Here is a 15738-nt window from a genome sequence, read left to right as displayed (position 1 = left end):
AGAGAAGAGGTGCCAAGCAAAAGCATGAAGTCCTTTCTACATGCTCCTTCAAATCAGAAATAAAATGTTGGACGTGACAGAGCCCTGTGGCATGCCACTGGAGACCCTTCCCCAGATGCTAGCATTCAGTTACACAGAATTACTTGGACTCTACCATTTTTAAATGATTTTTTAAAAATATAAACAAATTTTCCATAATTAAAAATGCACTATTTCAATTATAAAGGAAACATCCTTATCATGATAAATTAAGAAAATTCAGTAAAGTACAAAGAAGAAAATAAAAATCCATCACCTACTACCCAGAGATAAGTACTATTCACGTTTGATGTATTCCTTCAGTCCCTTCTGTGTAGATACTTGCAAACAAAATTGAGATCCTACTACTGTAAGCTTATATCCTTTTTTCCGAAAAGCCAACAAACTTGACTTCATGCTGTAACCATTTCCCCAAGCCCTTAAACGTGCTTTGAAAATGGGATTTATTGGCAGTCTAATAATCTACCACATAGACATAGTGTAATTTATTTAACTAGACCCCTATTGGCAGACAATTTACATTGCTTCCAGTTGTTTACACTTAGAAATAAGGCCCTGGCTTTTGTCTTGTTCCTAAAACTTCATCCACAGCTCTGTTAACTGCTTTGGAATAGAATCATAGAAACGAATGACTGGGGGCAAACATGAAGAACATTTTTAAGGGAAATGACAAACTGCCACATTTCTTTCCAGAAATGTGTACACATTTATGCTCGTACCAGAGGAGTGTACTGCTGCGTTCACCCAAGCCAGCAGTAAATCCCTCGTCTTAATCTTAACACAGCTGATGCTTTTAAAATGGTAAACGTTTATTTCTTTGATTAATAGTAAAGTTCAATGTTTTCTCTTTTTTTGCCATTTGTATTTTTTCTTCAGTTAATTGCTTATGTCCATTGCCAATTCTGTTTTTCCTAGGGCTCTTCATATATTAGGATATCTTTTCCATATTGCAAATGCTTTTCCTGATTGTGGTTTGCCCTTTGTTTGTGTTTTTTTTTTTTTTTTTTTTTTTTTGCGGTACGCGGGCCTCTCCCTGCTGTGGCCTCTCCCGTTGAGGAGCACAGGCTCCGGGCGCGCAGGCTCAGCAGCCATGGCTCACAGGCCCAGCCGCTCCGCGGCATGTGGGATCTTCCCGGACCGGGGCACGAACCCGTGTCCCCTGCATCGGCAGGCAGACTCTCAACCACTGCACTACCAGGGAAGCCCCTGTTTGTGTTTTTTGATGACTTTATATTTTAAGTATTCAAATATATCTATCCTCCTCTTTACAATCCCTTCGACTGTATTTATGCTTAGGAAGTCCTTGACAATGAATATTTTCTTCTTGATTTGTATGGTTTAACTAGTTGAATTTTATTGGCCTATGTTTATCATCTGATGTATTTAATTTGCTATATATGAAATTTATATTTATCACAGATTTATTTATAACACTTTATAACCATTCCATTTATATTTATCGCATGCTATTTATATGAGAGGTATTTTCAGAGCTATATATTTTATTCAGTTGATCTGTTAATGCTTATGCAAATATAGTATATTTTAATTATTTTTGCTTTACAAGGTATTTGAAGTAAATCCTTTTTATTTGCTTGGCTTTCAAGGTTTTCCCAGCCATTCTTGACTGTTTATGCTTCTAGATGAATGTTAGAATCATTTCATCAAGTTTCCAATTATTAATCTGGGAAAAGTCAACATCACTACTATACCCAGTGTTCCCGTAAGGAATAGCATATGTCTCTTCATTTATTTTTATTTTTTTCCTATCATTAACAATGTGCAATTTTCTTCCTATACGTCGGTCTTATAGCTGTCTTGTTAGGACTATTCCAGGTATTTTATATTTTTGGTTACTATCGTTAAGGGAACTTTCTTTCCCTATTATCTTTACTACCAGGGCATTGTGGGTTCACACAGAAATTATTGGGTTTTGTGTAATTATCTTATATTTGGCCATGTCACTAAACTCCTTGGTTTTCTGATGGATTCTTTTAGGTTTTCCGGGCACATAATTATTAGCAAACAATTATAATTTTATCTGTTCTCCTTGATACTGGTTTCATGTCATACGACATTGTCCAGAATTCCAAAACCTCAGTAACAAAGTTATGCGTCTCTTTCTTGTTGCCAATTTTACTGTAACTGTTTCATAAGAGCAGCATGTCCCAAAGCAAATTCTGTAGAATGTTGATTCCATGAGGAAAAGGGTTCTGTTGAGAAATAGTTTGGAGAAACCATGCATACTGATCCATCTCCTAGAGATTCACCCTGCACATTTTCATAGTAAAGTCTCTGAGAAATTTTGCTGTCAGGAATACCTGTTTTACTTTGTTTTATAAGCATTTCCCAGACTCATTTGACCATGGAACCCCTCTATTCTCCTGTGAAAACATCTATGAACATCCTGAGAATTAGCTATGCAGAACACTTTTAGGGACAATGTGCTTCTTTTTCTACCTTTAAATAAAATTTGGGTTGTCATGTTACCATCTGTTACTAGTTTCACAGATCTTTTAAAAACCATGAGATACCCTCTCAGTTCCTATGGAGCTGATCACACTCCTTGCCCTGCTGGTGCCTTCAGCAGAGCCCCCTGGGGCTCTTTCTCAGGTGCCCCCGAGTCGGTGTGCTTCTCTGTGCACCCCCATCCATGCCTTTGCAAAACACGCTCATCTCTTCTCTCCAGGCTCCAGTTCCCCATGCCAGCATCTCCCTGGCTATCTCCACTGGGATGGCACAAAGCACCTCAAACTCAGCACGTATCCCCTGAGCTCACTGCCTTTCTCCCCCACATGCCACTTCCCCCCAGCTCCGTGCTCTCCATCTCAGGGGTCAGCATTATCATCTACCAGGTTGCCCAAGGCACGGACTCAGTGTCCCTCCACATTCACCCGTGTAGCACCCACCCGCTCCTGGTTTGGCCTCCTAAAGTTCTCTTTCATCTTCTCTCCTTTCTTCACCCTGTGGCCACGGTCCCAGGACAGCTCACTAAGGTCCTCCCTTTGATGCCTCCCACCCTCTCCTAAGCCACCGCTCCCTGTGCTGGTTCTTCCCCCTTTCACTCCCTCCCCATGGCTGAAAAGTCACTGCCTCCAGTCACTTGCCCTAATCTCTAAATAAGATTGCCTGCCTCCCTTGCCCTGACCAAGTCCCTGGGCCCTCAGTTGTAACTGTTTTTTTGTCTGCACCTCTGCTCTAGAGCAGCCCCTGAGGTCAGGGACCACGTCAGTGACACGGCACAGTGCTTGGCACAAAAAACCCTCAAAAAGTATTTGTTAGGGACTTCCCTAATGGTCCAGTGGCTAAGACTCTGCGCTCCCAATGCAGGAGGCCCGGGTTCGATCCCTGGTTGGGGAACTAGATCCCACATGCCTCAACTAAAGATCCTGCATGCCCAACTAAAAGATCCCACGTGCCGCACGTGACCCTGCGCTAAGACCCAGCACAACCAAATAAATAAATAAATATATTTTTTAAAAGTATTTGTTAGATGACGAACTTTGTCATTAGGCAAATGGATCTGATGAATTATATGAACAGACTTTCTAATATTAAACAATCATCACATTCCTAGAATAAACCCTATTTTATCATAGTGAGAGTTTCTCTTTATGCATTATTGAATTAAATGCTTAAAGCCTCAGGAATTCCTACATCTATTTTTAGAAGTGAAACAGGTCTGTACTTTGTCTTAGATATGCTACCTTTGGCAGCTTTGTGTGTAGGAATCATGTTGGCTATAAAGATAAATTGGGTGGATTTCAGAACATATATATATATATATATATTCTGAAACAGTTTATGTGGTATTGCATTATCTTTGCTTAATAATTCCTTGCAAATGAATAAGAATAGACTGGCAAAAATATATTATCCGACTCTCTATTTAGAGGTAATTTTAGGATAACTTTGAAAACAGAGAAGAATTTGAGTTCCCACCATGGTTATGAGGCTTATTGTGGTATTTTCTACATTTTTTGGAGTCAGCTTTGAAATATTCCCATTTCCCCAGGAAATCCTTGTTTCCCAGGATTTCCAGGTCCCTGACGGAGGTTCTCAACATCTCACCTTCAGGTTTTCTACCTGGTTTCTACCAGGTTTCTACCTGCCTGTGACACTTAAGGAAAGAAGAACAAGAAGAAACAGCTTTGGGTGGGGGCAATTTAGCACAGAGCCTGCCAGGAAGTAGTTAAAATAAACAAGGCTTTGTTCCATTGAGTAATCAACACTGGGAGAAGGAACCAGACAGTTTTTAGGTGAAATAAGAGCCAAAGCTTTGCCAGTGCTGGTAAGCAATTAACCATGCACAATTCTCCAATTTTTTTTTTTAAGGCTCAGACCACTTGGTGGCTCTCCTCCCCTTCCTACCCCACAACGTGAAGTTTCCCACGTCCCCTCTCCAGAGGTAGAAAGTGGGGAGGGGGTTGGATATAATCATGCCCATCCCTCACACTACACACCTAAAAATTCCTCAGACCCTGGAGGATGCTAAGGGGGTCTCAGGCCAGGAATGGAGGGACTGGTAGGACCCAGCCTGAGGAGGGGAAGGGATGGCGAACATGTTGATGGCTGCTCCAGTGGGGATGGGCAAAGTCCCATGGGACGTTCCAAGGACGGAGGCTGGAACTGTGTCACTGGGCCTGGGCCACCCCAGCCTTCCCTGGCTGTGTACTGTGTCTGCATGTCCAGAGTGCACCGCCATGCCACAAACCTGCCTGCTTACATGCAGAAGAAGGTGTGCACACTCCTCCTCCATTGACCACCACTGGGTGTCAGAGTCGAGGGATGGGGAGAAGGCCCAGGTGGAGATCTCCCAAGAGCTGCCTAGGGCAGCAACCTCCTCCAAAGCTTTCTCTTCAGCTGGGATAAGCATCCCACTGTGGGCTGCATTATACGCACTCTTTCTTTTAGTTTATGCTTCCTCTCTTTTCTTCTAGACTGAATATGCCAGAGATTTGCTTTTTCCAAGGCTCTCCTCTTGATTGATCCTATTGTTTCTTTCTATTTTCTAATGTATTGATTTCTGCTTTTTTCTGAACTATTTCCTTATTTTTACTTTCTTTAGGTTTTTGGTTTTGGGTGGTTGTCAACATCTGTTCTAACTTACCGAGCTGAATACAGGGTTAACTTGTTTTCATTCGCTCTGTGTGATCTTGGGAAGCACCTGCCTATGAATACAGCTTTGGCCACACCCCACAGGTTTTGATCTGTAGTACTCTTGTTTTCATTAGTTTTCCCAATAGTTTGCAACTGAGGGTCTAATATTATTCTTCCTAGGAGATTTTTTTTTTTCAAAGAGACTGGATTTATTCTTTTTATATATCCCTTCCCTCCACCTAGTTTTAGAGCACCGAGTCAGAGAATAGCCCAAACTATTTTTGCTGTATAAAATTCACTAAGGGCTTCCCTGGTGGCACAGTGGTTGAGAGTCCGCCTGCTGATGCAGGGGAAACGGGTTCGTGCCCTGGTCCGGGAAAATCCCACATGCCACGGAGCGGCTGGGCCCGTGAGCCATGGCCGCTGAGCCTGTGTGTCCGGAGCCTGTGCTCCGCAACGGGAGAGGCCACAACAGTGAGAGGCCCATGTACCGCAAAAAAAAAAATTAATTAATTAAAAAATAAAATAAATAAATAAAACTCACTAAAATTTTCTTTATGACCTAAAGTACTTCTGTAATTTTTAAGTGTTCTATGATTCCTCAAAAAGAAGGCACATTTTTCCATAGGGCAAGGGGAAAAAATGATATAACTACTAATTTAACTTTATCCACTATATTACTTGAAACTCCTATGCCTTTTTTTAACTTAATAAAATATTTTATTTACTCCAATATATCCAAAACATTATTTCATTAATATCAAATTATTAAGAAAGTATCTTACATCTCTCCTTTTTTTTTTTTTTGTACTAAGTCTTTGAAACCAGGCATATGTTTTATACTTACAGAACATCTCAGTTTGGACTAAGTACATTTCAAGTGCTCAGTAGCCACATGTGTCTAGTGCCTGCTGGACTGGACAGTGCAGCTCTAGACAGAAGATATCAATGCAGGGATACTGTCTCTTAAAAATCATGAAAATTTTTTATTGGCTATAAATGACTGAATAACTTATTAAAGAAGGCTTGAACTGAGAAGGCTTTTTTTTTTTTTTTTTTTTTTAAGCAACAAGGATACTGGAGGTACGGGAAACTCCTATGCCTTTTAAAATGTGATCTGTTAAAGGTCTTGAAAAGGGTTTGAAAGACTCCTGCAGTAAGGTTTTTGCAAATTTCTCCCTTGATCTGACAGTCCACTTTGGTATACTTTATGTTCTCCATGGGGCATGAAGGACCATGACTGCTATCCTCACTGTGGTCGCTTCCATCACTTTAGAGTGACACACTTCCCAGGGTAGGAAGAGTGGGCTCAAGGTCCACTGTTCCTGGAATTTGACCAGCCATAAAGTCCTTCATTGTCATTTCTGTACTGCAGGCCTTGTACATTGTGTGCAGTTCGATTTTATTTTGTGAGACTGAGATTCTCTCTCTTTGAGTAGAGGAGTTAACCCTTTGCATAATTCACAACTTTCTTTTTTTTTTTTTGCGGTACGCACGCCTCTCACTGTTGCGGCCTCTCCCGTTGCAGAGCACAGGCTCCGGACGCGCAGGCTCAGCGGCCATGGCTCACGGGCCCAGCTGCTCCGCGGCATGTGGGATCTTCCCGGACCGGGGCACGAACCCGTGTCCCCTGCATCGGCAGGCAGAACCCTTTGCATAATTTACTATGCCTTATGTGCCTCATCTTATTATGACTTGACTTTCTTCATACTGCGTGGGGTCAGACCACGGACTCCAGAATTTGGCTGCCAGGGTGAGAAGCTGGACTCCTGAGGAGCCAAATACCACTGGCTACTCATGCCACTGAACTGCCTTAAACCTCAGTGTCCTTATCTGTGAAGTGGGATCCTCATAGCTCCACTTCCCCATCTGTCCTTGGACGAAGTGAGATAATTTCGTGTAAAGTGTTCCCGAGCTGCCTGGCATAGGCACTTGCTCAGTCCACACTGGCCATCACCATGGGGCTCCTTCCTTCCTCACCAGCTCTCCTTTCAGGCACCCCCTTATTTTTCCATCTCAGGTCTTTGTGCCTGGGGGCTTTCTAATCCTGGTGCACAGACCCGTGCATGCTGCTAGGAAAGACGGTTCCAAGTTTCACAACAAAGGGAAGTAAGAAGGACAAGACTGCTCAGTTAGAACAGCAGCTACGTGGCATGAGAAGAGCAGGACACAGGTTGTTTCTGATGCTTTGACATCCAGGGCCTTGCTGACCTGGGAGGAACTGCTCCTCCCAGGGTCAGCCAATTCCTAGAGACAGTAAACAACTAATTCTGGATCATATGCTTTTCAAATGCAAACCAACCAATTCAGAGTCCACACCCCCAGCCCCCTCCTTCATTGGGCTCTCACACTCCAGCCCACTATCCCCTGTGCAAATCACTAGGGCCAGGTACCAAACAACTAGGGCAGCCCCCAATGCTCCTGAGCCTGCTGAAAATTATTCACACCGGCCAATCCTAAGCCTGCTTACCCCACCTTACCTTGTCCTTCCTGAGGAAACCACAATAAAGGTGCTCGCCCACAGTTTCCTTCTCCTTCCTTAGGCCTCCTGACCAACCATGGTGTTTCCAGTGCGGCCCTGCATGGCCAGAAACTGTGGGTAAAAAAACCACGGCAGGCGGGCTTCCCTGGTGGCGCAGTGGTTGAGAGTCCGCCTGCCGATGCAGGGGACACGGGTTCGTGCCCCGGTCCGGGAAGATCCCACATGCCGCGGAGCGGCTGGGCCCGTGAGCCATGGCCGCTGAGCCTGCGCGTCCAGGGCCTGTGCTCCGCAACCGGAGAGGCCACAACAGTGAGAGGCCCGCGTACCGCAAAAAAACAAACAAACAAAAAAACACATGGCAGTCACCTCCTGATCTGTTGGTCTCACCAAACTTGAATAATAACAAAACCTAAATTTTAGCCTCCAGGCAAGATAGCAGGGCTGGGTGGGGGGTGGGGGGCGTGAGGCTTGTGTGACTTGAGGGCAGCCGCACCTTTTTCAGCAAGATCTCAACACTTTGGATGTTACCAAGTTGATGCCACTTTCACATGAAGTTATCAGCAGACAGTGCACAATTAATATAGGTACAATTGGTCATGTAGCTCATGGGAAATCTAGGGTTGTAAGAGCTATTTCTGGAGTTCACATTGTCAGGTTCAAAGATGAACTAGAAAGAAATATTACAGTCAAACTTGGCTATGCTAATGCTAAGATATATAAACTTGACGACCCAAGTTGTCCTTGGCCAGAATGTTATAGATCCCGTGGAAGTAGTACACCTGATGAGTTTCCTACAGACATTCCAGGGACCAAAGGGAACTTCAAATTAGTCAGACGTGTTTCCTTTGTTGACTGTCCTGGCCACGATATTTTGATGGCTACTAGGGTGAACGGTGCCGCAGTGATGGATGCAGCTCTTCTGTTGATAGCTGGTAACGAGTCTTGTCCTCAGCCTCAGACTGCTGAACACCTGACTGCTACTGAAATCATGAAACTGAAGCATATTCTGATTCTACAGAATAAAATTGATTCGGTAAAAGAAAGCCAGGCTAAAGAACAGTATGAACAGATGCTTGCATTTGTACAAGGTACAGTAGCAGAAGGAGCTCCTATTATTCCAATTTCTACTCAGCTAAAATACAATATTGAAGTCGTCTGCGAGTACCTAGTAAAGAAAATTCCAGTACCCCCAAGAGACTTTACTTCAGAACCCCGACTTATTGTTGTTAGATCCTTTGATGTCAACAAACCTGGCTGTGAGGTTGATGACCTTAAGGGGGGTGTAGCTGGTGGTAGTATTCTAAAAGGAGTATTAAAGTTGGGCCAGGAGACAGAAGTCAGACCTGGTATTGTTTCCAAAGATAGTGAAGGAAAACTCATGTGTAAACCCATCTTTTCCAAAATTGTATTGCTTTTCGCAGAGCATAATGATCTTCAGTTTGCTGCTCCAGGAGGTCTTATTGGAGTTGGAAGAAAAATTGGCCCCACTTTGTGCCGGGCTGACAGAATGGCGCAGTTGGAGCTTTACCTGAAATCCTCACAGAATTGGAAATTTCCTATTTCCTGCTTAGACGGCTTCTAGGTGTACGCACTGAAGGAGACCAGAAAGCAGCAAAAGTGCAAAAGCTGTCTAAGAATGAAGTGCTTATGGTGAACATAGGATCCCTGCCGACAGGAGGAAGAGTTAGTGCAGTCAAAGCTGATTTGGACAAAATCGTTTTGACTAACCCTGTGTGCACAGAAGTAGGAGAAAAAATTGCCCTTAGCCAAAGAGTTGAGAAACACTGACATTCAATTGGTTGGGGTCAAATAAGAAGAGGAGTGACAATCAAGCCAACAGTAGGTGATGACTGAAGAATTAAATAATAGATTTGGATGGAGCTGGAATTTCTCTTAACAACCTAGGGGTATATTTTCCAAGCAATAGTGAGGAATTAATTGCATAGCTCATTACCTTAGGAGTAGCTGTAAGGTTATTCTCATTTTTTGGTGATGAAAATTTAACCTCTAGTACTAAAATAGGGTCTACAATAAGTGTAAAAATTGGCATAATGTTGGATTGAATCTACCTTTTACCAGAAATTAATCATTCCCAAATAACATCTAATTTATACATCAGCACAGGTTTGAAAGGAAACTGCTACAACCAGCCTTTGCTGTAGCGCACATACCACTGAACCTGTTTGAAATAAAATTTTTCTTCTTAAAATAAAAAAACCCTAAATTTTAAAAGGAGTGAGGCTGAAAGCAGAGTAGGCGTGGCTCACAAGCTCCTTGTTTCCTGTAGGAACCACAGGGCAGCCAGGGAGAGGTAGGGTGGTTTTGGCCAACACAAAGGCTTTTATAGGAGGCCTGCATCTCACTGGAGGGCCCCATTCATCCCACAGCGGCGGGGGCTCTGGTGTGTCTGGAAGGCACCAGCCTGCAGCGCCCACTCACCTTCCCGTAGCTCAGCAGGATTATCCGCACCAGGACGACATTGATGTGGGCCCCCAAGGACTCATCGTGATAAATCTCATTGACCTGAAAGACAACCAGGGACGTGTCAGCAGAAACCACAGGCCCAAGGACGAGCTCTGGCTTTGCAAATGGCATCACCACCCAGCTAGGCCCCAGGCCAGAACCCTGGGACCCAGCCCCACTCCTTCCTCTTTGCCACACTTTATACCCAGGCATCACCACCAACTCTGAATCCATCCCTTCCTTTCCCTCTAACCCCTGCCAGGATATTGCCACTCCCTCCTCAGCAGCCCCTCCCACCAACTCAGGGATTCTCCACCTGGAGCCTACACTGGGATGGGGACACTGACCACTGTAAATGCAACATGGCCTTTCTTTCAGGGAGAACGCAGGCCACAAACCCCAGTGACAGGGGCAATGCCGGGACTGTCACTGGCAGAAATCACTCCTCAGTTGCTGCTGGTGGTTGTGAAATGTCGTCTACACTCATCACAACTTGGAAAGGGGGGGTCATTCTAGACACACCAACAGATCTAATTTTTAATGTCTTAATTAAGAACAGATATTGCTATATCACAAAATTGTGTTCTGTTTTGATAACTGCGACTCATACTATTGGCTTCATTTGTATTTCTTCACTCTTTTATTATCATGTATTTAATATTTTACATTTACAAACATTATTGGTGCAGGTGCCCAGGGGCCTCACCAGATGTCAAAGGGGTCCACTGCACAAGAAAGGTGAGGAACACTTCCTTCCCCACAGCACAGCCAGCATGAATTTCTGGAAACACTAGTCAGGTTAACCCTGGGCTCAGGGCCGACAAAGTCTTCCTTCCCACCCTCATGTGCTCTCGGGATCTTACCTGAAACGGCCACCTCATTGCCACCCACTTCATTCGTTCGCTTCCTGACAAAACCCTACTCTTCTGGAGGCCCAGCCTCGTGGCTGCTTCCTCCTGGAAGGGCCCCCAGGTCTGATCTCCTTCCCAGCCAGCACCAGGGTCCATTGCTTCCTGAGCTCTCTGTGTCCCCAAAGGGACTGTGAGTTGCATGGCCACCTGTATTTTCCCAGCATGTCTCCAGCACCCAGGACGCAGCAGCACACAGCAGATACTCAGGACACACTCGTCAAAAGAACGGATCCACTCATACCATCACTCAGTGGAGAGGCACGAACTGGCCATGCAACCCCTCCCTGTATGCAGACCGAGCCCAGAGGCTGCTGACCTACCCTTTGTGAGGGCAGACCCCACCAAGCGTGCCTCCCAGAGCCCACTCTGTCATCTCAGGCCAGTGCCATCCTCCCCCTGAATCCCAGCTTTTAGAATCTCTATCTGAGCAATGGTAATTGCTACCTATAAACAGTAGGAAAACCCTTTGGGAAATCTGAGCGTTAGCAAGGAAAATCAATTCGTGATGGATGGGACAGGCAGACACATGGGGCATGCTAGACAAGGAGCCTGGTGGCTCCTGTCACCGTTGCTGTGTGTTGAGACGGCACCAATGGGAAGGCAGAGCTAATGTGCACGGTGGGGTCCAGGGAGGCCACCAGCCTTCCAGCGGTCCCTGCTGGAAGCCTCCTGCCCACACATCTACCTTCCAATTATAATTTGTTTCTCTGCCCTGACCTGGCTTTCCTGCAGGGAAGGGACGACTGATAGCCCTACGGGATGGTCACTGTGACTCGGTGCATGGGTCTGGAGAGGGTGGACGCTGGCACTGAGAGCCACCTACCAGCAAGGTGGCACCTGCAGCTGACAAGGTGAGCCCTGGGAGGCTCTGCCAACTCACCCCTGCCGGACCTTCCCTTCTGTACAAGAATGACAGTCCCCATGTCGCAAAGCTCTGTGAGGACTAGACTTCCGCACATGCATGATGGAATGATGTTGGTGAAAACAGGAAAACTGTATTAGTCACTGCTGCTAAGTCATATCGCCCCGCAGCCTCCCATGAGGTCACGGTGACGGGGTGTACACCCCCTAAACACGGAGGTCCTTGCCCACTTTTGAGGGTCAAACTAGACTTTTTGGTCCACAGTGAAACAACGGCCCTAAAAACTACTTTTTCTTAAGAGAGAGGATTTTCTTGTCTCCACAGTATTGCTTTATTTTTCACAAGCAGAGCCTCGCCGATTTGGCTCACAGAGTTTGACTGACAGTCGTGGTGTAGAAAGGAAGAAGGCAGTGACACAGGGAGGTCCTGCTGCATCTGGGGTTGAGTTGGGGGAGGGCGGGCAGGAGAGGAGAGAGGGGAGAGAGACAGGAGTGAATGGCCAGCTTCACTTTACTCCCTTCAACTCTGACTCCCAGGTCATGCTTCGAGTGGGGAGCCGGGGCGGGGCAGAGAGGGTAAAAACAGCCCCGATGTTTGGGAAGAAGATGAAAACAGAGAGAGCTTGAACCTGCTTTCTGGGACCTGGGAGGGGACAGGTTCTTGTCAAGGAGGGGTGGCTTCAGAGAGCTGAAATGGAGTCCGGCTCCCAGCTATGCCTAGGGCATCCAGGGACAGTGGCAGGATAGATTGTTATTTGGAAGGAATTCAGGGCTGAGTTCAAAGAATTACCTCATTTTATGCTCCCAACAGCCCTTTGAGGCCAGAAGGAGGGGTGTCAGCCCCTCCTGAGAGATGAGGAAGCTGAGGCTGGTCCCCAAGGGAGGAAGGAGATGCAGGGCTTCTTCTCAGTTCCTGGCCCAGACCCTGCCCATCGGGGCCCAGGATCCTCCTGTTCTCCTGGTCCCACCACTGGGGCCGATGGCAGCCACTCTCATCTCGGGTAAGGGGTCTTGTGTCCTTCTTGGATGCTGGACAGGCCTGACCCTGACTCCTGATATGAGAGACAGGAGGGCGCCAGAACCCTAGGATCCCCACCACCAGGCGCTGGACTCTGCGAGGCAGAGGCCCACCTCCTGCTGGGGGTGAGGGCTAGGCAGTCAGAGCCAGGGGGTGTCAGGCTGCTGAGCGAGGGCCCAGCTGGGGAAGCACTGTCTTCTGAGCTGCCCATCAGCCACCAGCTCCTGTCAATTGGGCTGGGCACCCTGACTCTGCCCTCAGAGACCAACTGGGCCTCCGGGACTACTGAGGAGCTAGAAAAGGCACGTCTGGAGCACACCCAGCAGATAGCCAGCAAGGAGGCCAGGCCTGCTCTCGAGATGCCCCAGCCCCGCCCTCCCTGGTAGCCTTCCACTGTGGTGCACCTTTCACTGTTTTCTCCTAGGAAGCCTCTGCTCGTCCACACAGGGACACAGCTGCACACAGTTTGCTCCTCTTAGGGAGGAAGGGCTTCCAGCTGGGTGTGCCCCAGCCTCGCCCTACAGCACAGGCACCTCTTGGCAACTGCTGGACCTTCTGGGTCGTTCCCAACCTGGATTCCCACTCACAAGCCCTCCCAGTGGCCTCACCTGAGGCCCGGCCCCCTGCAGCCCCCTCCCAAGCGGGTGGGACCCCCACAGTGACCAGGTGGCCTGGGACGTCTTCTTGCTCATTACGGTGGTGTGGCAGAATCCCCCCACCTGCAAACGGGTTCCCCTCCAGTGTCTGGCTCCCAATCCCCACGTTGCGACTCATCAGGAACAGAAAGGGCAGAATGCAGGGCTTGTGGGCCATGGAGGAGGCTGGCTCTGCTGAGGAGTGGGCCCTGCCCTGCCCCGCCAGGGCCACGCCAACTTTTCGGGGGGCTGTGAAATTGCCATAGCCCCCTGAGGCCAGCTGCATCCCACTCCACAGGTGCTGCCAGTGAGGCCAGAAGCCAGCAGGGCCCGCTGTGGTGTAGAGACCCCCGGGAATAAGTAAGATGCCCAGTAAAACACTTGCCTCCATAATAGGGACACAGCTACAACATTTCCGCCAAGCAGAGAGCTAACAGACATGGCACAAAGAGCCACAAAGACAGAAGGCAGCTTCTAAACATCTCCCTCCCAACTCCCCCCCGTCCCTTGACTCCCATTCCATCTCCTCCACAGGTAGACAAGGAAGCAGCACCTTCCCACCTCGTGTCTCCCCCACGGTCATTCTTCACGATGGTCACCACTCAGAAAAGGTCTGACCTCCTGCTTCCTCTGCCTGAAACCCTCAATGGCTCCCCGGTGCCTTCAGGAGCAGGCCTCAGCCCTCAGCCTGGCACTTGGGGCCCTCTCTAAGCTGGCCCTGGCTGGCTTCTCTGAGCTCCACTTCAGCTACTTTCCTCCAGGAACCCTCACTCTTGACAGCTCTGCCTTCTCGGAAGCCAGCTGCCCTCTCCTGCTGCTTGTGCTATGGTTCATACCTGGAGTTCCCTCTCCAGCCTCTGAATTCTTTTTTTTTTTTGTGGCGCACGGGCTTAGTTGCTTCATGGCACATGGAATCTTTCTGGACCAGTGATCGAACTTGTGCCCTCCGCATTGGCAGGCGGATTCTTTTTTTTTTACATCTTTATTGGAGTATAATTGCTTTACAATGGTGTGTTAGTTTCTGCTTTATAACAAAGTGAATCAGTTTTACATATACATATATTCCCATATCTCTTCCCTCTTGCATCTCCCTCCCTCCCACCCTCCCTATCCCACCCCTCCAGGCGGTCACAAAGCACCGAGCTGATCTCCCTGTGCTATGCCGCTGCTTCCCATACAAGAGCATTTGAAAAAACAAAGAGCAATAGATGTATTTCAAAGGAGGAGGGCAGTTACCCTCCCCCTACTGCCACCACAGGGCCTTCCCACTGCAACTGGGATAAAATCAAAGCCCTGCTCCCTCTTCTCAGGTTGCCCTCGCCTTGCTCACCATGGTCCAGTCACTGACCTGTGAGCTCCTTACGCAGGGAGCCCATCCCTACCTCAGGGCCTTTGCACTTGCAGTGCCCTCTGGTTTCTCATCCTCCTCCCCCAGCACGACTGTCCCCTGTTCAAAGTGAGCCCTTAAAGTAGTTGTTCCCAGACTGGACTATGCACTTGATGTGGAGGCATCCCTCCTCCTCAGTCACTGCTGTGTCCCTAGCAGTGTCAAGCACACAGTAGGTGCTCAGTAAAGAGTTCTGAATGCGTGAATGAGTGAATAACGTTGGTAAACGTGAAACAAGAGGAAATGGGCAAAATGTGTGACAGCAGCAGGGTGCATGATGCCCTGTAACGATCAAAGACCCAGCTAAGTGCCCAAGTGCCTCCCCACCCCCACCTGCCCTCCCGAGGCCTGTGTGCTCACCTCTGCTGAGACCGCAGGAGGAGGGGAAGCAGGGACAACGTCCTTGAGCCCTGTCTGAGAAATTGATCCTGGAATCTTTAAACCTTGGGGAAAAGGTTCAAAGCCGCAGCCCTTCTCTGTGCAGAGAGAGGCCAAGAGCTCTCTTGTTTGGGGAAATACATCGTAATGCGCCTTTTGCTTATGCAAAGATGCAGCCAAGTTTGTGTTCTGGAATAGACAATAAGGAAGGACACAAGCTCTGCATGATAATGTAAAAGTTTGCTTTCTTTGTGGCAGAGTTCTGCCCTGGGCAACCACTGAGCCCTGGCAGGTGCCCTGAGGCTACTGGGCAGAGGTGACTTTCTCCCCTACCAGGGTGGAGGGACAGGTCAGGACAGAGGGGCTGGTCCAGGTCGTGGGGCTCCTACTAGGCAGGCAGGGGCAGAGAGGCTGTTTGGGTTCCCAACCCCTACGTCCAACTTTCAGGAAAGTTACCACCTCTT

The 15738-nt window shown here is 47.5% G+C and overlaps 1 protein-coding gene and 1 pseudogene across 2 annotated transcripts in view; one reads left to right on the top strand and one right to left on the bottom strand.

The window, feature by feature from the left end:
- Positions 1-15738, bottom strand: part of ADAMTS2 (ADAM metallopeptidase with thrombospondin type 1 motif 2) — a 246926-nt gene that overhangs the window by 62069 nt on the left and 169119 nt on the right. For both annotated transcript variants that reach the window (XM_033853695.2, XM_033853696.2), the window contains one exon: positions 10061-10144. In XM_033853695.2, the coding sequence (XP_033709586.1) occupies positions 10061-10144 (84 nt within the window). The remainder of the gene's footprint in view (positions 1-10060; positions 10145-15738) is intronic.
- Positions 8112-9475, top strand: LOC101321458 (eukaryotic translation initiation factor 2 subunit 3 pseudogene; annotated as a pseudogene).

Source organism: Tursiops truncatus, chromosome 3 (genome assembly GCF_011762595.2).
Source record: "Tursiops truncatus isolate mTurTru1 chromosome 3, mTurTru1.mat.Y, whole genome shotgun sequence".
Lineage (NCBI taxonomy): Eukaryota > Metazoa > Chordata > Mammalia > Artiodactyla > Delphinidae > Tursiops > Tursiops truncatus.
The sequence above is the reverse complement of the archived record's forward strand: the minus strand, read 5'-3'. Positions and strand labels throughout refer to the sequence as shown.